General features: G+C 42.5%; 3 protein-coding genes and 1 pseudogene across 6 annotated transcripts in view; 3 read left to right on the plus strand and 1 right to left on the minus strand.

Moving 5' to 3' along the window:
* Nucleotides 1-20,261, plus strand: part of LOC136647360 (protocadherin gamma-C3-like) — a 270,585-nt gene that overhangs the window by 122,065 nt on the left and 128,259 nt on the right. Inside the window, exon 1 of one of the 4 annotated variants that reach the window (XM_066622845.1) lies at nucleotides 3,320-5,846. The exons of the other annotated variants lie outside the window; for them this stretch is intronic. Within the exon in view, the coding sequence (XP_066478942.1) occupies nucleotides 3,402-5,846 (2,445 nt within the window). The 5' untranslated portion in view covers nucleotides 3,320-3,401. Of the gene's footprint in view, nucleotides 1-3,319; nucleotides 5,847-20,261 lie in introns of those variants that run through there. 4 annotated transcript variants of the gene reach the window in all.
* LOC136647429 (protocadherin gamma-A10-like) lies at nucleotides 9,073-11,520 on the plus strand. Its single transcript, XM_066622956.1, has one exon. It carries the CDS (start codon nucleotides 9,073-9,075, stop codon nucleotides 11,518-11,520), a length of 2,448 nt encoding a protein of 815 aa, XP_066479053.1.
* Nucleotides 14,506-16,953, plus strand: LOC136647430 (protocadherin gamma-B5-like). Its single transcript, XM_066622957.1, has one exon. The coding sequence runs from the start codon at nucleotides 14,506-14,508 to the stop codon at nucleotides 16,951-16,953; it is 2,448 nt and encodes an 815-aa protein (XP_066479054.1).
* On the minus strand, nucleotides 17,902-18,024 carry LOC136650007 (5S ribosomal RNA; annotated as a pseudogene).

The raw sequence follows: 20,261 nt of genomic DNA on the forward strand, positions 1-20,261 counted from the left end.
TCACAGATCTATATAGCAAAGATAAGCTCCTTGGGCTTTTTTTGTCTTTCTGCACATCAGACATTGACAAGTTTCTTGACAAGTGCAATTTTCCAGGTGCTGTTACATCATCACATACTGTCAGGCACTCATAATACAACCCTGGAAAATACAGGTGGGACTGATTTGGGAAGCAGGTTATTGCTGTTGTTCACTATTCTGTAGTGTTTCACAAGTTAAAAAAAACGGACAGGTCCCTGCCAACCTGTTCACAGTCTAAAATCAGCAGTGGGGAAGGAAATGGAAGAACAGAGGATAAATGTGAGTAGATTCAATTATACATAGATAAACTTGGTTACAGTTGAGGATGTGTATGACCCTATCAAACATTTGCATCCATGCATAATATCAACTAACAGAGCCTGGGAAGTATCATGAATGTCAGCAAGATTCCATCATCACTGTGGTGGGTATTTGAGGAATCCCTTCAGTTTTCAATTGTAAAAGAGCAATTTCGTCTTTCTATTCTAGTTATCAGTTTGGAGTGTGACCCTATTTCCCATCTGTGTATGTGGAAGAGAGGGCAGGGAGGATTCCATGCATGTAAACAGTTTCCCAGATTCCAGGTATTCATCTCACCTGAAGTCAGTGACCATGCATGTGCAAGGAGAGCACCATGAATATGTCAGGTGTGCCCAAGCCATGATGTGTCAAGAAAAAAGCAGTCTCCTAGACCTAGAGCAGGGGTGAGCAAATATTTTGGTAGGTGGGCCACATCATCTCTCTGATACTGTGTCAGGGGCTGGGGAAAAAAGAATTAATTTACAACTCAAATTTGAATAAATTTACATAAATGAATACATTAGAGACAGAACTTATAGGAATGTATGAATTTTACTGAGCTTATTTGTAATACACACGAGAACTCTAATACAGGCATGTTGAAACACATGAGAATTATGAACTGTTTGCCACACATCTCTTGCACAGTGAAAACATACAGACCAGATCAGAAACACATGGAGACATAAGTTGTTCAGAGGCATGGGGGTGGGAGGGTGGTAATATAATGCCCAGGGAAAAGCAGAAAACACATGAAGACTATAAAAGGCCTTGCTCTAACTTGGCTCACAGCTTGCATCTGGTGTCGCAACCAGCAGTTGTAAGCCATCTTGGGCTCCAGCAGTTCATTGGAAACTGGGAGCTCCCTGTGGGCAGGATTTGGGGTCCCCAAGAACCACAAATGGCCCCCTAACGGGGGTTTGCCCATCCCTGACCTAGAGCATCCAACCTGTAAATTCCACTCAGCTTAGAAATTCAGGATTCATAGAGTGAGAGCAGTTGTAGGGTCTACCAAAGCGACCTGCCTGGGGGCAGTGGGTTGTACCAAGTGTGGAGAGGAGATGTGTTGGTATATATGCTACCCAGTCCCCACACATAAGGGAGGGATTTTGCCCTTAATCTAGATGTTTACTTGTCTCACATTTTCAATCAAGAGTCTAGGAATTGGTATTGTGGCTTACGCTTGCTCTTTTAACCCAAGAGGAAAATCACTAACAAATCATGGTTTAATGTCCCATTACAATAAAAATTTGTTGAAGAAGAAAATGAGAAATGGATAGGTTTGTTATTCCTACATTTTCCAAACCTCTCCCAGATAACTAACATGGCACATACTGTTGCCAACATGACTTTCTGGAGGGGGGGGGCATTCTGCTGTTTATCTTATCTCTAGATATTTGAAGTTAGCAGAAAAAAATGTAGGCATCCCAAAATGCATCTATGTTACTCTGCTGCCCACCGATAATATATCATGGTTATTCTTTCTTTATATGAATATATGGAAACAAGAAAAGGGCTCATGTACTGGTCCATCTAGTTCAGCAAATCAGCTCTGAATGGCAATGGGCACCTAAAATCTCATTACTGGTGTCATTCTTAGCCCTTCTACTCCCAGTCTTTCAAATGGACATGTGTTTCTCCCATTTAAACTATGCTCCTGCTCTTATGCAGCCAGAATTTAGCTATAAGAAATCTTAACACTATTGTAGTATGGCATAATAATTTTGGAGGATATCTTAACAAGTTCTTGGATCATATTTTTCACTATTTCTAACTATGTGCAATAGAAACCTGCTATTTAGCATTAACGCTAGTATACATTCAACCTTAAACTTCGACCAGTGTTCTGATAACAAATTAGGACCAAGTAAAATCTTTTCAGTAACATACAGTTGTATCCAAAGAAAATCATGACAAAATGGAGCTGACTAAAATCCCATTAATGTCAATGAGACTTGGTCATAACTTTCTTTTGATACAACCCAAATGGTATACTTACCACTTTAAGTGTATGCTCAGTAGAAATGCTTTGGGTGAAATGAATTAGAGAAATATTTTATCATTTGTAAGATGTTCCACATGTGTATGTCACACCCCAGGTGCTGGCCGCCACAACCCACAAGTGGGAAGGGTCATCCCAACAAGCCAGTAGGGTAACTCCAGGGGTCCCTGTGGTGCTACCAGGGTGTCCGACTCACAGTCCTCAGCAGAGGAGGCCTCAGACTGGTCCGGGAGAGGGGATATAGCACCCCATCCTCAAAGAATGAATGACAAAGAAGAAAAAGTTTGTAAGACATCAAATGCATCTCCATTAATTACAAAATGTGCACCTGCCCTGAGAACCACTTTGGTGTGTGTCCCTTACATGTAATCAGTGTGTAAAAATTGGATTGATGTGTCAGGTAGAAGCTTTCCCCTTCATTGCAACTCACAAGACCTTATTTGGGGGCCCCAATGTACAGTATAAATGATAACGTCCTTCAGTTACATTAATTGCATTACTCCACAATACTCAGGAAGAATTGGATATAGAATTTGCCTTTAATTTTGTATTAATTTGCATACATTTGCATTAATTTTCCTCATTGCTGAATATTGGAACTCTGTAACATTGATCATTAAGCTTCTGATAGAGAATGGAAAGACTTTATTGGTTTTGTTCTATTTCTACAGTTATTATATTGAAATTAAGTAACATTGTTTGCTACTGTAATGGCAACACGCACACACAAATTTATACAGCTTTCAAGATTAGAAAGCTTTCCTATACTGTATTTGAAAAATATATAGTCTTTACTTTTGATTTTTAAAAAATCAACTATCAATGTGGCTCATGCAGTTCTCCATCTGAGACTCAGAGTGCCGCTGTTGGCCAATGTAGTGCTCACACAGGAGCTGGGCATCCATTGAATGATACTTCCTGCAGTGATTCCTCAGTCACAAACTGCAGATCTGGGGAGAAGCAGAACATGGAGACATTCAAGCACTCTTACTGAGGAAATAAAGCACTACAACAACACATAGAAATTCAGAAATCAGCATTCTTGATAGATATTTGAAACTCCTCCTCTGACCAAAACATGCAAGATAAAGACACAGCAAATGTCTCAGCAAATCAGATGGAGGATGAAATCAGAGGGTCGGTAAGAAGGCAAGTACCTCTCCTCTTATTATTCTCTTTGTTCTGCCAGACTGCCTCAGAGCACATTCATTACTCAGTCCCTGAAGAAATGGAAAAGGGCTCCACAGTGGGGAGTCTTGCCAAAGACTTGGGGCTGAACGCAGAAGAGATAGCAAACCGAAATCTGCATATCCTTTCTGTAGGTAAAAAGCAATATTTCACTATCAGTGCAGAAAATGGAAATCTGTATGTTAACGACAGGATAGATAGAGAGAGTATATGTAAGGAAACTGCATTATGCCTCATTAAATTTGAAGTGATGGTTGAAAACCCTATGAATATATTTCATGTAATTGTAGAAATCCAGGACATTAATGATAATGCACCAGATTTCTCAAATGGGGATATCAAGCTAGAGACAAGTGAATTGACTTTGCCTGGGGCTCGATTTCTTCTTGGATATGCTGAAGATCCAGATGTTGGAATGAATTCTCTCCAGAACTACCAGCTCATGTCCAATCAGTATTTCATACTGGAAGCTAAAGACAGAGAAGATGGAAAAAAATATGCAGAATTAGTATTGAATAAACAGTTGGATAGGGAAAGTGAAAGCAATTTCCATTTAATACTTCTGGCTTTGGATGGAGGGAAACCAACCAAAACTGGGACAGCCAAAATATGGATTAATGTCATTGATGCCAATGACAACTCACCCATCTTCACTCAGGAAGCTTACAAGGCTAGTTTGAAAGAGAATTCACCAAAAGGTTTTTCAGTGGTACAGGTGAAAGCCACAGATAGAGATGACGGTTCTTATGGGAACATCAACTATAGTTTTAGCAACATTCCAGAAACTGCTCACCAGAAATTCCACTTGGATCCACAAGCTGGAATAATCACAGTTAAGGAGACTCTGGACTTTGAGGAAACAGAGAAATATGTGATGGCAGTAGAAGCAAGAGATGGAGGTGGGATGGTGGCTCACTGTAATGTTGAGATAACTATCTTGGATGAGAATGACAATGCCCCAGAGGTAATCCTTGCTTCTTTATCCAGCCCAATACCTGAAGATTCTGCATCTGGAACCATGGTTGCAGTTATCAATGTAAACGATAGAGATTCTGGAGAAAATGGCAATGTTATCTGCCATTTACAGAATAATTTGCCATTTAAAATAGTATCGGCATCTAATAACTACTATAAGCTTCTTACAGATGGTCCCCTGGACAGAGAAAGCTCTTCAGAGTATAATATCACGGTCATAGCCACTGACAAAGGCACACCCCCTCTTTCCACCCACAAAACCATCTCACTGCAGATCTCAGATATCAATGATAACCCCCCTTCCTTTGAAAAATATCACTATGTCACTTATTTGCCAGAAAACAACCCATCTGGAGCTTTCATTTTCAATGTCAAGGCCACAGATCCAGATCTAGGGTACAATTCACAAATCACATACTCTCTCACCAGCAGCAACATTGAGGAGCTCCCCATCTCTTCATATATCTCCATTAACTCTGAGACTGGTGCCATCTATGCACAGCGCTCCTTTGACTATGAGCAATTCAGGGAGCTTCATCTGCAAGTAAGGGCCCAAGACGGAGGCTCCCCACCTCTCAGCAGCAGTGCCACAGTGAAAGTGTTTATCCTGGATCGAAATGATAACTACCCTCATATCCTTTACCCTTTACAAGAAGGTTCAGTCCTGTTTGAGATGATTCCTCGCTCTGCTGAAGCAGATTACCTGGTGACCAAAGTGGTGGCAGTGGATGCTGACTCTGGACACAATGCCTGGCTCTCCTACCATCTGCTCCAGGCCACTGAGCCAGAACTTTTCACCATTGGATCCCAAACTGGAGAGATCAGGACATCGCGTCCTTTCTTGGAAAGAGATTCTGCGAAGCAAAAGCTGGTAGTGCTAGTGAAGGATAATGGGCTGCCACCATTATCTGCTACTGTGACTCTTAATTTGGTTTTTGCTGAAAACTTCCAAGAGGCCCTTCCAAAAGTTAACAGTCAAATTAATGATCAAGGACATCAGACTGAACTTCAGTTTTATTTAGTCTTGGCCTTAGCTCTGATTTCATTTTTATTCCTCCTGACTGTGACTCTAGCCGTTGTTTTGAGACTTCGAAGATCAAGCAGTCCTCAATTTCTTCAGTGCTTTGGTCCTGTTCATCCTGCCAAGAGTAATGCCATTTTTCCACCAAATTTTGAGGATGGAACTTTGCCTTACTCCTATCAGCTTTGTCTGTCCTCGGAGTCCAGAAAAAATGAGCTTGCATTTTTGACATCCAATGTGCAGACTGCAGACATTATTTTAAGTAATGAGAAGTCCGATGTGCCTTTCACTGACAATGGAGCAAACCATTTAAATCCTGAGGTGGATGATGCACTTATGGTGAGTTTCCATTCCAGGAATCATTTGCATCTTGCACTACTCTTAAATCTTGACTGAATATGAAAGTTATACTGAAGATAGTGGATATCTCTCCTAATATATATAGCTTGTGACATTTCGTAGTTCTGCATAAATATTTTTTTTCTTGTATAACAATACTAATTCTATGTAGACCTTGGTTATCTCATTGCTTCAGGAGGCAATTGTTGTCTGTTTCTTACTTGCTTCAGACTAATTCTTTTGTGGTCACAGTCTAAGCGTGCAATCCTAACCAACTTCCAGCACTGACCTAGCCGCAGTGCAGACCCAAGGTAAGGTAACAAACATGTGCTTACCTTGAAGAGGCCTCCTTGACTTGCCTTTCCACTGCAGGATGCGGCACATGCCTCATTGGCATAGCTATGTCAGTGCTGGAAAGTTGGTTTGGATTGCACCCTAAATTTCAGAATTATCACCTAGATAAGTGAGAAAACGTGGCTTGTGGGGGGCAGTAGGTGAGTGAATGTGTGCAAATATTGGTATTATTGTCACATACGATCTTTCTGTGAAAACAGAATAGGAATGTTGTGTCATTTGTATCTGCCATTTGACAATATGGGCTACACAATTATTTTATCTTACATTTTTGTTATACAATTTCTTCTAATTAGCAATTAATAAGAGCTATTATTTACATAACAAAGGGCGCAATCCTAACCCCTTATGTCAGTACTTTCCAGCACCGGCATAGCAGTGCCAATGGGACATGTGCTGCATCCTGCAGTTGGGTGTCACTCACGGAGGCCTCCTCAAAGTAAGGGAACGTTTGTTCCCTTACCTCAGAGCTGCATTGCCTTTAAGTCACTGCTGGAAAGCACTGACATAAGGGGTTAGGATTGCACCCAAAATGTGTTTGTATCGTCAGAGACCTGTTTGTTCAAATTCTTCCTTGGGTATTGCAGTTGGCTAACTTGTCGCATGTAGCTTGTCTATACCTTCTTTTAGCATCTTCAGCTTTTAACTGCAACATATTCCAGATCAGCAATAGGAATTTGCAATCTGTCAATTTCCATTTTTTAATTCTGGACTTTGTTCAGTTTGACAGTATTTTCAATTAACCTCTTCCCCCCCCCCCATAAGAGACCATTAATCATGAGTGTGTATGTGCATGGATTGAAACATCAGGCAAAAGGAAACATAAATGTGTTTGCATTCCTATTTGGTGAACATGCATGGAGGGCCAGGTGTTGAGGTCCAGGCATAATCCTAGAGCAAAACAAATCCTACTCCAAGGTGATGGTGTGCCTTGACAATTTTAGTGCCTTCTCAGTGTGCTGGGAGGTGAAAAAGGTTGAAAATTGTTGATGTAGGTATGACTTTGATTTTCCAGAATTGATATTAATGGGCGTTAACATAAGAAAGTTATGTAAATTTTTGTTCTCAAACAGCATGTGATTAGAGGATTCCAGAGTGTTTGACATGTGAACAGGAAATGCAAAGTATCAATAGAACATCAGGAACTCTTGTACTATAGTATCCTGAGACTAGGGCCTAGGAGAGGGGGGTAAAGGGGGTAATTTGTACCTGGGCCTAGAGTCAGAAAGGAGGCCCAGGAGCCAAAGGAGGGGGTCCAGAAAATTCCTAGAAACTGACATTTTCCTCTCTCACCTGAACCAGCACATGATGCTGGGGCACAACCACATGCACGCCGTGTTAACTGCTGCCGCAATCCACACACACCAGGCCCAGGAAAGCATCCCTCCTTAACACAGTGTTAATCTGGGAGGAACCTGGCCTGCTACAGTAGTTCTTTGGCTTGTGGATTCCATAACCATGAGGGAATGTTATTATTAACATTATTATTAACAGTATTTATATACCGCTTTTCAACTAAAAGTTCACAAAGCGGTTTACAGAGAAAAATTTAATAGCTAAATGGCTCCCTGTCCCAAAAGGGCTCACAATCTAAAAAGATGCAAAAGAATACCAGCAGACAGCCACTAGAACAGACACTGCTGGGGTGAGATGGGCCAGTTACTCTCCCCCTGCTAAAAAAAAAAAGGAGCACCCACTTGAAAAAGTGCCTCTTACCCAATTAGCAGGGGTAAATGTGTAGCATGGAACCAGCTGTGGGGGTACAGCTGCTACCGAAGTTCATTTTGGTCCATTCTAGTATGAGCCTAATACGATGATGCTAATTTTCTGAAATTGATTTACTATATTTCAAAGATTTTAGAGAGACTTAGGAGTGTGTTTGGTTTTCCATACTACTTTATCTAGTTGCCAGTGCTGCGTGTCAGGTAGACCTGGGCTCTGCATCAAGAAGCCTAGTAGACCTGGACTTCAAAGACTACTGTGGCTGTCAGCACCCTCCCCCTGCCCTACCCAGCACTTTGCCCCCTGTTCTGCTGCCCCCATTGCGCCCCTTCCCCTTTGGGAAGGGGCCCAGAAGAAACTTTGTACCCCCTGATAAAATTCCTCTCATAGGCCCTGCCTGAGACCACAGTTGTTACTCCAGGATTATTCATGTGTAGATTGAGGCTAGCAGCAGCCTATATAGCAGGAAAGTATATATGCAGAAAACATTGACAGAAGAATATGATACAGTCATAAATCAGGAAGGCTACACAATACCAGACAAAAAGAATGACTGTCTCTATGTTTTTGTCCAGTCATAAGCAGTATGTTAGGGCCAGGCTACATGTTACCTGAAAGCTTAATTAAGAGGGAGTAGCTGTGTGACTTTTTAATTTTAACAAAAAGCAGCTGTGAAGGCCCCCAATACAGATCAGAACCAGGGCATGCCTGAAAGAGATCAAGCCACTTTTCCCTTCTTCCCAGAAACCACCCTCTCCAAGGTTGTTATTTGCTGCCAGGGCTTCTATTGAGATGATCAGAATGAGAACTGTACCAAGAAAAATATATGCTGCAAATACCGGAAAGGCGAAGTTGCCGTTTGGGACTCTGGGTGTCGCTGTTCACCAACCAAGGTTGAACAGCAGCATGAGAGATTCACAGTTCTCCAGCTAGCTGCTTCATTACAGAAGATGCAGAGAGAGGGGGGGAGAGAGACTATATTGACTCTGAATGTCCAGAGACCTTGTCTTAAACTGACAATATTCTTAAACTAGATAGTATATAGAGGCTGTCTGGAAGATCTGTCTTTTCAGTCAGACAGAGCGAAAAGGCAGCTTGTGTCCATTTAAGAATTAGAAGATTTCCCTTTAGCACAGAAGCAGAGGAGACAATGGCAACGTTTTCACAGCATGTCAAAATGGGAGCTTTCTTTTGCTTAATTTTTACCAACTTCTGGCAAGCTGTTACTGGACAGATTCGCTACTCGATTCCCGAGGAAACAGAAAAAGGTTCTTTGGTGGGGAACATTACAAAAGATTTGAAACTGGAAGAAAAGGAACTCTTGCAGCGTGGAGTCCGAATAGTTTCCCGAGGTAGGACTCAGTATTTTGCTTTGAATTATAAGACCGGTGACCTGCACACCACAGAAAAAATAGACAGAGAGAAGATGTGTGATCAGGTGGAAAAATGTATCTTGAATTTTGAGATTGTAATTGGGGAGTCAATGAAAATTTATGGAGTTGAAGTGGAAATTACAGATATTAATGACAATGCTCCCACCTTCTCTTCAGAAAGACAGGTGCTAAAAATCAGTGAAATAACAGTACCAGGATCCCGGTTTCCCCTTTATGAAGCTCAAGATCCTGATTTAGGAACTAATTCTCTCCAGGGATACAAACTTAGCAGCAACAGTCATTTTTCTCTCAATGTGCAAACAGCACCCAATGGCAGACAATACACTGAACTGGTGCTGGAAAAGTCTTTGGACCATGAGGAAGAAGCTGATCACAATCTGGTCCTTACGGCATATGATGGGGGAGATCCCATCAGATCTGGAACTGTGCAGGTTCAAGTGATAGTTCTGGATGCTAATGACAATGCACCGGTCTTTAGCCAACCTAACTATAAAGTGAGTGTTAAGGAAGACACTCCTATAGGGTCCACGGTAGTTGCATTAACAGCCACTGACTTGGATGAAGGGACCAACAAAGAAATGAAATATTCATTCCGAAAGATCAAACCAGAAGCTTCTCAAATATTCCACTTGGATTCAACTACAGGGGAGATAACACTTGTTGGAAGCTTAGACTATGAGGAGTCTAAACTTCATGAAATTGAGGTCCAAGTCCATGATGGTGGAGAGCTCTTTGACAAATCTCAAGTTGTCATATCTGTTACTGATATAAATGATAATGCCCCAGAAGTGGAAATAACATCATTTATCAGTGCCATCCCTGAGAATTCTCCACCAGGAACTCCAATAGCCCTTCTAAATGTGCAAGATCAAGATTCAGCAGAAAATGCAGAAGTCACTTGTGCTATTCCCAGCAATCTCCCCTTCCAATTGACAAAAGCCTGTGATAATTATTACAGTTTAGTGACAAACAAAGCTTTGGACAGGGAGCAGGTGGCGGCCTACAACATAACTGTAACAGTCAAAGACCATGGGACCCCCCAACTTTCTACTTCTACTATTTTCCTGCTCCAAATTTTAGATATAAATGACAGTCCTCCCGTTTTCCCACAATCATCTTATAGTTCTTACATTGTGGAAAATAACCAAAGAGGTGTCTCCATTTTCTCTCTCAAAGCTAATGATCCAGACTGGGAAGAAAATTCCAGAATAATTTATTCTGTTATTGAAAATTGGGCAAATCATCCCTTCCTTCCTGCCTGTCTCTCTATTAATTCTGAGACAGGGGTTCTTTATGCCCTATGCTCTTTTGATTATGAAGTGGTCCGGGAGATTCAGTTTCAAATAAAAGCCCAAGATGGAGGCTCCCCACCACTCAGCTCTAATGTCTCAGTGACTCTCTTCATCCTGGATCAGAATGACAACACTCCAGAAATCTTGTACCCTTCCCCTCCCACTGATGGCTCCACTGGGGTAGAACTGGCCCCTCGCTCCTCTGAGCCGGGCTACCTGGTCAGTAAGGTGGTTGCTGTGGATGCAGATTCTGGCCAAAATGGGTGGCTCTCCTATCAGCTGCTCAAGGCCACGGAGCCAGGGCTCTTCACTGTAGGACTCCACACTGGAGAGATCAGGACAACCCGGTTCTTCCTGGAGAAGGATGCCCTCAAGCAAAGCCTGGTGGTTTTAGTGAAGGACAATGGGCAGCCGTCTCTCTCTGCCTCAGTCACTGTCACTGTGGTGCTGGCTGACAGCATCCCTGAAAGCCTCTCAGACCTGAGCAGCATCTCAGCCCCTGTAGATCCACAGTCAGATCTCACCTTCTATCTGGTCCTAGGAGTGGCCTTTGTCTCCTGCTTGTTCTTCACTTTCCTTGTTGGGTTATTTGCACTCAGACTTCATAGATGGAGAAATTCTCAGCTCTGTAATTCTGGCAATGTGAATTTCAGTGGTGTTCCAGTTTCACAGTTTGTGGGTATTGATGGAGTCCGAGCATTTCTTCACTCCTACTGTCATGAGGTTTCTATGACCGCAGACTCTAAGAAGAGCAATTTTGACTTGCCAAAAGGAAACTCTTCCAACACATTGACCAGTCAGCAGCAAAGTGAGCTAAAGGATCGCTTTCTCATTGCTGAAGATGTTGGGAGTACCAATGGGGATTCAGCTAATTCCCAGGTATGCTGTCTCTGTTTAATTGAAATATTGTGACATAACATTATAGTCAGTAATAGATTTGGTTCCAATGCTGATGAGGGAATAAATGAATAAATATCAGAAAATGTCAAACTAAGGTCAAACTAGAATAATGTGGGAGATCTGTAAATAGGAGCTTCCACGTATGTGATAGTAGTTACAGGGGAATTTGATTTGGATCAGGATAATGGTGGATAATATCATTTTCCTGGTGATAATGTCCTCCACAACCTATTTTCTCCAGGGCAAATGCAAGTACTGGGTGGAAAATAGTAGCTTTGGGAGTGATTTTAATTAGGAGAATGGCACATGGGAAAGGGTTAACCCTCCCATCCCCCATCACTTTTATCCTGTTTTGAATCAGGACCCTCTGTGGTTGTAATCAAATTTTTATTTTATTTTATTTTATTTTATTTTATTTTAATGTGAGAGCTATTCACAGATCTGCAGCGTCACAGATGTTTGGACTAAAGTGGAACGGTTCTCTAGAGCTGTGTTCCTTTTGAGTATATGTAAGCTGCCTGTTGTTGGGTTGTCTTCGGTTGTCTTCTTGCTAAGAACATGTGCCAGATAAATGCTGCAAGTCATTTTCTGCTACATTCAGCTGTACGCATGGCCAGTGGAGAAGGTCAAGAGCAGGGAAATGTGGTTTGAATATGCATAACTTTTTATGTAGTATGATCTGTTAAATCAGCCTAAAATATTTTAGGTGCAGATACCAGGGACTAAGGCTACATACTAAGTTTGTGCTGTACCACTGAGTGGTGCAACGTGCAATATCACTCTTGAGCAGTGGGTCTGTCCTTGTACAGTTGTGTTCGGACTTCCAGCATTTCATCATATGGAATACAGTAGAATTTGGGGTAATTGGGTTTGTGGGATGTTTGACAAGTGCTTATGGGCACAATCCTGCCCTTGACTTGGCACATTAACTTGGCACCCACCGTAAGGCACGTTTGCGCATCCTCAGGAGGAAGGCGGGCCAGCGCTCAGAGAAGTGTCAGCCTGCAGAGGTTGACATAAGCCTCCTCACCGGCTTCCTCTCTCAGGCTTGCTTCGGCCTGGCTGGGAGGGAGGCGTTCCTGGGCGGGGGAAGGGTGGGCGGTGGGCAGTCCCGGGGGTGGGCAAACGGGGAGCGGGAGGCCGGGCTGGGATCTGACAGTTATGGTAGCATCTGCAAATTTGATGAGCACCTCCTCTACTTCCTCATCCAAGTTATTTATAAAGATATTGAATAACAAAACCAAATGAGGTCCTGTGGCAATCTCTAGCTAGCTCATGTTCTAACAGTTGTCTTCCTTTGTTTATTTGTAATTGACTTCCTGTATTTATGACCAGCAGAAAAGCTTGGTGCAGAGTGAATTAAAGAAAACTAGTCATTAGTCTTCCTGGGGATACCTTGCCTGTCAGGAGTTCGACATATTTAAGCGTATCTTCTGAATTCCCATCTGAGGTCTCAATCCTGTTGTCCATTCATCACCTCATATTACACCTTTTCCCCCTCCATTTTCTGGAACCCCGGGGAACAGAATACTGAGACCTTATTGAGGTGGTAAATCTGTATCTAGAATATATCACTTCATACTAGTGTATAGGGCTTACATGACTGAATCCTTCTCCATGAAAAAGGAAAATCCATAGTTGGAATTCTGAGGTAGTAGGGGAACAAAGAACCTCACTGTGCGCAAAACAGGGGTAGATAAATTTATAAAGGCTATCTTGACATTTCTATAGTGATGCACATCTTATAGATCTGTTTTCAGAAACATCACAGCCAGCACTTGATTTTGATTAATTTTCACATCCTTTCTGGTGTCTGGGACTATGATAAGTAGAGGGTGAAGATACTTGGGCAATTATTTGGTTGTGTTTTATTCAAGGTGAGCAACTGACTAGTGCTTGACATATGTTTTAGTTAGGGAGAAATGTTTTCCTCAGATGAAATTAACTTAGGGAGGTGGTGTTTTTCTTCCCCTGTAGCATCTGCCAATCTGCCTTTGTGTGTTCTGGGGCTATTGAATCTTTGTGTATCTTCTCACATTCTACCTGATATCTGAAAATTGTGGTAGGGAATTGCACAGGCTTGCACAGTCCTGTGGAGGGAACTGTCCTGCCTTGTTGCAAAGGATCACCTTTAGTCATGAGCTTGGGACAATGTATTGGCCCACTAGAACAACAAGAAAGATGCTAGTTTTTGCCACTTGTATTTCATTATACATAGAATATGTATAATTGGAAGGGTTGGAAGAGTTGGAAGGGACCCACAAGGTCTTCTAGGGCCCAGTCCTATCCAGCTGTCCAGCACTGATGCAGCAGTGCCAATGGGGAGTGCGTTGCATTCTGTGGAGGGGAGGAGTCATGGAACTTTTGTTCCTTGGGGCTGCATTTTGGGAAAATCAGCACTAGAAAGTTGGATAGTATTGGGCCCCTCGCCAGATTAAAAGTCTGCTTCCAAAGATTGTGGTCCCATGTGTTAGCCAGGAACCTTATATAAGTACCACATCTTTGAAGCTACAGAAGTAATTGCATGATGAGATGAGGCTTATACATGGGTGAAGCAATCTACAAACAAATGAAGTATCAACACAAAAACACACATGCACGAAATTCTTTCCCAAATGTCCCCGACAGAGAAAAAGCAAATTTGTTTTGCCAAAGCATACATTCATTCACATCCAGGTTATCATTCCATTTTAAGTTGGACAAGATGGTCTTGCAGTTTTCAGTCTGAGCCTCAGAGTGGCGATGTTGACCAAGATGATAGCTGGAGAGAAGCTAGATACTCACTGATGCTTTTAACTGCAGTAGTTCCATTAATATTGGAAACGGCAGAGCAAGGAGACAGAGAAGGCTTGCAAAGAAAAATTAAATTGTTCTGGATTGTGCAAGTGTAAGAAGACAGTTTATTCCTCCTCACTGAGATTCCTGCTTCCTCCCAAGAATTTGATCTCATTGCAACAATCTGCAAAAAGGAGACAAGCCTGTTTAAGAAGAAGCCAGATGGACAAAAGGCACAAAGTGGATGGCAAGGCAGTCAGAAGGCAAGTACTGCTTCTCTCTCTACTGACATTCTCCTGCCAGGCTGCCTCAGAGCAGATTCAGTATTCAATCCCTGAGGAGATGGCAAAGGGTTCTGTGGTAGGGCATCTTGCTAAGGATTTGGGACTGAATGCCAGAGAACTAGCAAAGCGCAATCTGCATGCTGTCTCTGTGGCTCAAATGCAATACTTCAGTATAAATGCAGAGAATGGAAACCTCTATGTGAATGACAGGATAGACAGGGAGGAAGTATGTGGCAAAGCTCCACTTTGTCTTATTAACTTTGAAGTGGTTGTTGAAAATCCTTTGAATGTTTTTCGTGTAACTGTAACAATCCAGGATATTAATGATAACACACCACATTTCTTAAATGACAACATTAAGTTAGAAATCCTTGAATCCAATATACCAGGGACCCGATTTCTCCTTGGGAAAGTTGAAGATCCTGATATTGGGATGAATTCTCTCCAGAATTACCAGCTTAGTTCCAATCCATACTTCACTTTGGAAGTTATAGAAAGACAAGAAGGAATTAAATATGCAGAATTAGTGCTGCAGAAAACACTGGACCGGGAAAGTGAACAGACCCTTCACTTGATTCTAACAGCCCTTGATGGGGGCGAACCTAGAAAAACTGGGTCTGCCCAGATATGGATTAAAGTCACTGATGCCAATGACAACCCACCCATTTTCAGTCAAGAGGTCTACAAGGTCAGTTTGCCTGAAAATACTCCTCTTGGATCCACTGTGCTTCAGGTCGTAGCCTCTGATAATGACGAAGGTACAAATGCCCAAATCAGATATCGTCTCAGCAACATACAAGCAAATGCCCAAGAGAAATTCCAATTGAATCCAACTAATGGCACAATCATTCTGTTGGGGCCATTGGACTTTGAGGATATTGAAAAATATACTATGACGGTATCAGCAAAGGACAGTGGTGGATTAGAAACACACTGCAATGTCGAAATAAGGGTTCTTGATGAAAATGATAACCCCCCGGAGGTACAAATAGTTTCCTTGTTCAATCCAGTCTCTGAAGATTCTCCATCTGATACCTTAATTGCTCTGATCAATGTAAATGATAAAGATACTGGTGATAATGGGAAGGTTACTTGCAACTTACAAAGTGATTTACCGTTCAAAATTCTTCCTTTTTCTAATAATTACTACAAGCTCCAGATAAACAGACCCTTTGACCGAGAAATATCTTCTGAATATAACATTTCCATCACAGCCTCTGACAAAGGGAATCCCCCGCTTACTACACACAAAACCATCTCCCTACAAATCTCTGATATCAACGACAATTCACCTGTTTTTGAAAAGTCTTCCTACACCATTTATGTGCCAGAAAACAATCCTTCTGGTGCTTCCATTTTCAGTATCAAAGCCTCAGATCCAGATCAAGACCAAAACTCACAGATCACATACTCCATCCTCAACAGCGACATTGAGGAACTTCCTATCTCTTCGTATATCTCCATTAATTCTGTGACTGGCACCATCTATGCTCAAAGATCCTTTGACTATGAACAGTTCAGAGAGTTTCAGCTGCAAGTGAAAGCCCAAGATGGTGGTTCTCCCCCTCTCAGCAGCAATGTCACAGTGAGGGTGTTTATTCTGGATCGGAATGATAACAGCCCCCGAATTCTGTCCCCTTCACAAGAAGCCAAGGGTTCAGCCTTGTTTGAGATGGTGCCCCGTTCAGCAGAGGAAGGTTATTTGGTCACAAAGGTGGTGGCTGTGGATGCTGATTCTGGACACAATGCCTGGCTCTCCTATCACCTGACACAGGCCACTGAGCCAGGGCTGTTCACTGTTGGTTCTCACACTGGGGAGATCAGGACAGCAAGGCCCTTTGTGGAGAGAGATGCTGTGAAACAGAGACTAGTCGTTGTGGTGAAGGATAATGGGCAGCCATCTCTCTCTGCCACCATTACTTTGAACATGGTGTTTGCAGAGAACTTTCAGGAGGCCCTTCCAGAAATGAAAAAGCAACCCCTCAACTCAGAATATCAGTCTGACCTCCAATTCTACTTGGTGCTGGCCTTGGCTTTGATTTCCTTCTTGTTCCTCTTGACAGTAATTGTTGCCGTTATGATGAGGCTCCGACGGTCAGGGAATCCCAGATTCCTTCAGTGCTTTGGTCCTGTTCCCCATGCCAAGAATGGTGCCATATTTCCACCAAACTTTGAAGATGGAACTTTGCCTTATTCCTACCAGCTTTGTCTGTCCTCAGAGTCCAGAAAGAATGAGTTTGCCTTCCTGGCACCCAATATTCAGATTGCAGAAAATGTTCTTAGTGGTGTGAAATCTGATGTGCCTATTACAGGCAACGGAGAAAACCAGTTAAGTTCTCAAATGGGGAATGCTGATGAGGTAAGATTATTTTTTGTCAGGAATTAATTACATCGTCCACTGTATAATTCTTTACTATTTCAGACATTTCCATTTGGGATTTGTAGATCAGGTATGGCCATTTTTATGCTATTTACCAAACAGTGTTTAAGCTTTTTCTAACCTCCTCTCCAGTTATTGTTACATACACCCCATTTCCCCCAAGCAATTAGAAGTCTAGGTTTTTAATTAAGGACTTAAGCAACCTCTAATATGCTTATCAGTGAATCGATTCCTAAAGCAGGTGGCATGTTATTCAACAGAAGTAGCAGTTCTGTACCCATTGGATCGTGTTGATGCATCCACCTCCTTATCGATGCACAAAGACCATTTGTGCACTGTTTGTCCTGTTTTTGTTTGAGAGTTGGTCACACTTCACAGTTTATTGTTATATTTTATTTATATTATGTCATTCAGCAAGCAATGACTTCTCTGCTGGTGTATGAGAGGCATCAACTATTCATTATCCATAAATTCATTACATACTGTAATGTCTTGCATTACATGGTTGTCCCTGTGTTTGGGTAGGGTCAGTAATATGTAGTGCCAGGTCATCGTTTAGCTGAGGATCCTAGGCATTAAATTGGGGGCTGCATACTAGGTGCTGGATAGTGCCTTAAAGGAATAGTTACTGCCCAACTGACATATTCTATTTCCCAGTACGAAACATATTGAAATTATTGGTAACATTACTGTGGATAGTCTTTTTAGGTACCTGTACTGTTTCAAGTAGCTTTTTTTATACTTTGGGCAAAACTACTGTAGTATTTCTACTTGTGTGTGAGGCTTGTGCCTTTATTAAATGAAGATTCATTGGCATTAACATTTTAATTGATACTGAAGAGGAAGGATAACATAGGCTATCCCATTACACTCTAGGTAGATGGAGATCGCCCCGCTGTTAGCTTGTTTAATGATATTGCTTGGCAACCTTCAGTCTCGAAAGACTATGGTATAAGCCTACAGCACCCAGTATTCCCAGGCGGTCTCCCATCCAAGTACTAACCAGGCCTGACCCTGCTTAGCTTCCGAGATCAGACGAGAACAGGCGTGTGCAGGGTAAAAGTTGCTGCTCTAGGAAAAAAAGAAAAGGTCAAACTTTGTGTACTGCCCATACAACTGGTGATGGTGGGAGGCAAGTCGGGGTTGAGGAAGCAATATGGAAGGCATGATCCCAGCTGTTGGTGGTCATCTGCTCACCTTGTGCCAAATCGCAGAAGCCTCAGATACCCATGGGGAGGAAGGACTCACCAGACATTAAGTCAGATATGCTCCATGCGCAATACCAAAGGGCCTTTCCTCAACCTTAATGCGAAGGCACTGAGAGCACAAATAGCAACTACACCAGATTTGTAACATAGGGACACATGGAAGGTGGAACCAGGGGCCATGCCACAGCCAAGGCCTGAGACCACATGAGCCATTGTGGGCTCCCGGCAGATTGTGGTGGTTCATTCCCCAATGTACAGGGGAACTGGGGAAACAGTTCAGAGTATAAGCAATATGTGAACATTTAAAGGTTTGGGTTTTCTTTTTTACTAGTAGTATATATTGAGAGAAATTGTGTGAAAAGTAGCTAGTGCAGATATATTCTAAGGTTCAGCTCTGCTAACTCTGCAAGCTCATTTCATGTAGTGGGCCCAGTTTTTAATTACAGCAACACAGAGTGAAACATTCCAGTATCTCCTTGGGGAGTCATCATTATGTCCCATCAAATAGTGACCCATCAACAGATCACAAAAAAATTTCATTTTTTTTAAGTCATTCCCTCAGGCATTCAGGACTCAAGCCATCTAGTGCTTTTTCAAATGGACATTTAGAACTGTATTCTGAAATGAAATGGTAAACAATCAAGATGTACTTTGAGTACTGTGATGTCATCCCATTGCCACCAGAAGCTCCTACAGAGTTGGTAAAGCAAACCTATAGCAAATTACATTAATTGATCCTAGCAAATCCCTAAGGGCAGATATTGATGGTCAGACCTCTATCTGCCAAGAGCAGCCACAATGTACACTATAGTCACTATAATCACAAATATGTACATTTAGGGCCCAATCCAGTGGACCTCCAGTGCTGGCACTGTGTGTCGAAAACGTGCTGTAAAGCACATTCATGGCACCCCGTGAGGAGGGAGCGCCAGGCCAGCACTAGTTGGAGCTGGGCCCAGCATCAGGCAGACACCACTCGGAGCAAGGTGAGAGCCCCAGGTGATGGTTAAGGGTTTTGGGGGCAGTGGGATGCTTTCTGGGGTGGAGGACGGCAGGAGAAGGAACCAGCCTGGGAGGGGGGTGGAGATGGTGGCAAGCTCTGCCACCGTATCCTATCTTCCCTCCTGGTCAAAACAGCCTGACATGGGACTCCTAGGCTCTGCGCCTGTTCAAACGTGGACGCAGAGCCAAGGAGATCCATTGCTGTCAGCTGCTGTCTACCCAGGGTAAAGAAGCAAAAGCTCCCAGGTGCCCACCAGATCTGGCAATTGCCATTTTGGCCATGGGCACCTGGAACCATAGATAGGGCTGTCAGTCTTCCTCTATTCAAGATGGAGGGCTTTTAAAAAATTTCTTTTAATTATATAAAATTGGTGCAGTTATAGTTGTGCAATCCTCTATTGACACATAGACCACATTTGCAAATATGGTATTTGTACAATTAATGCTGTATGCGAGTATGGCATGTGTGCAAGTATAGGTATCCTCTGGTATCTATGTGGGAAATGTTCCTGGCCCCATGGGCAGATCTAAGAGAGGTCATGGGTGCATAGCACCAGTGGAGAGCAGTCCACTGTAGCACCAGTGGGGAGCAAAGTCAGGAACCATGAGAATGTCCACTGGGTGGGGCATTGATGACTGATGAAACTGAGTTGGAATGGGAGCCCACGTCTACCTGGCAGGTAGATCTGGCTTCCATGTTCAGGTGGGAGCCCCAGCCCACCCACATAGCAAACGGCCACAGAGTCCATAAGCTCAGTTGAGAGCCCAGGTTTACCCCACAGGTAGATCTGGGCTCCAAATCCAGGTGAGAGCCCAGGATACTTGAAACTACAGATAAAATGGAACCCTATCTCCATTTTCCTGCACCCATTACCTTTATTTATCTTCACACTCTTATTTTCACTATTATAAAGAAAAACATTGGTCCTTTGAAAGGAAAAAAGATAGCTTTGTGCAGAATTTACAGTTCTATCAGTTGGAATTTCATTCCATTTACCATTCGATTCACATTTTACTAGAATGCAGAGGTTAAAAATACTAAACAGAGTATTATAGCATAATAAGAAATGTATGAAATGCAAGGATAACTGGATCTAATCATAA

Source organism: Tiliqua scincoides, chromosome 4 (assembly GCF_035046505.1).
Source record: "Tiliqua scincoides isolate rTilSci1 chromosome 4, rTilSci1.hap2, whole genome shotgun sequence".
NCBI classification, from domain to species: domain Eukaryota; kingdom Metazoa; phylum Chordata; class Lepidosauria; order Squamata; family Scincidae; genus Tiliqua; species Tiliqua scincoides.

Coding starts and splice junctions, on each gene's coding strand:
- LOC136647429 (XM_066622956.1), top strand. CDS start 9,073: ATGGCAACGTTTTCACAGCATGTCAAAATGGGAGCTTTCTTTTGCTTA.
- LOC136647430 (XM_066622957.1), top strand. CDS start 14,506: ATGGACAAAAGGCACAAAGTGGATGGCAAGGCAGTCAGAAGGCAAGTA.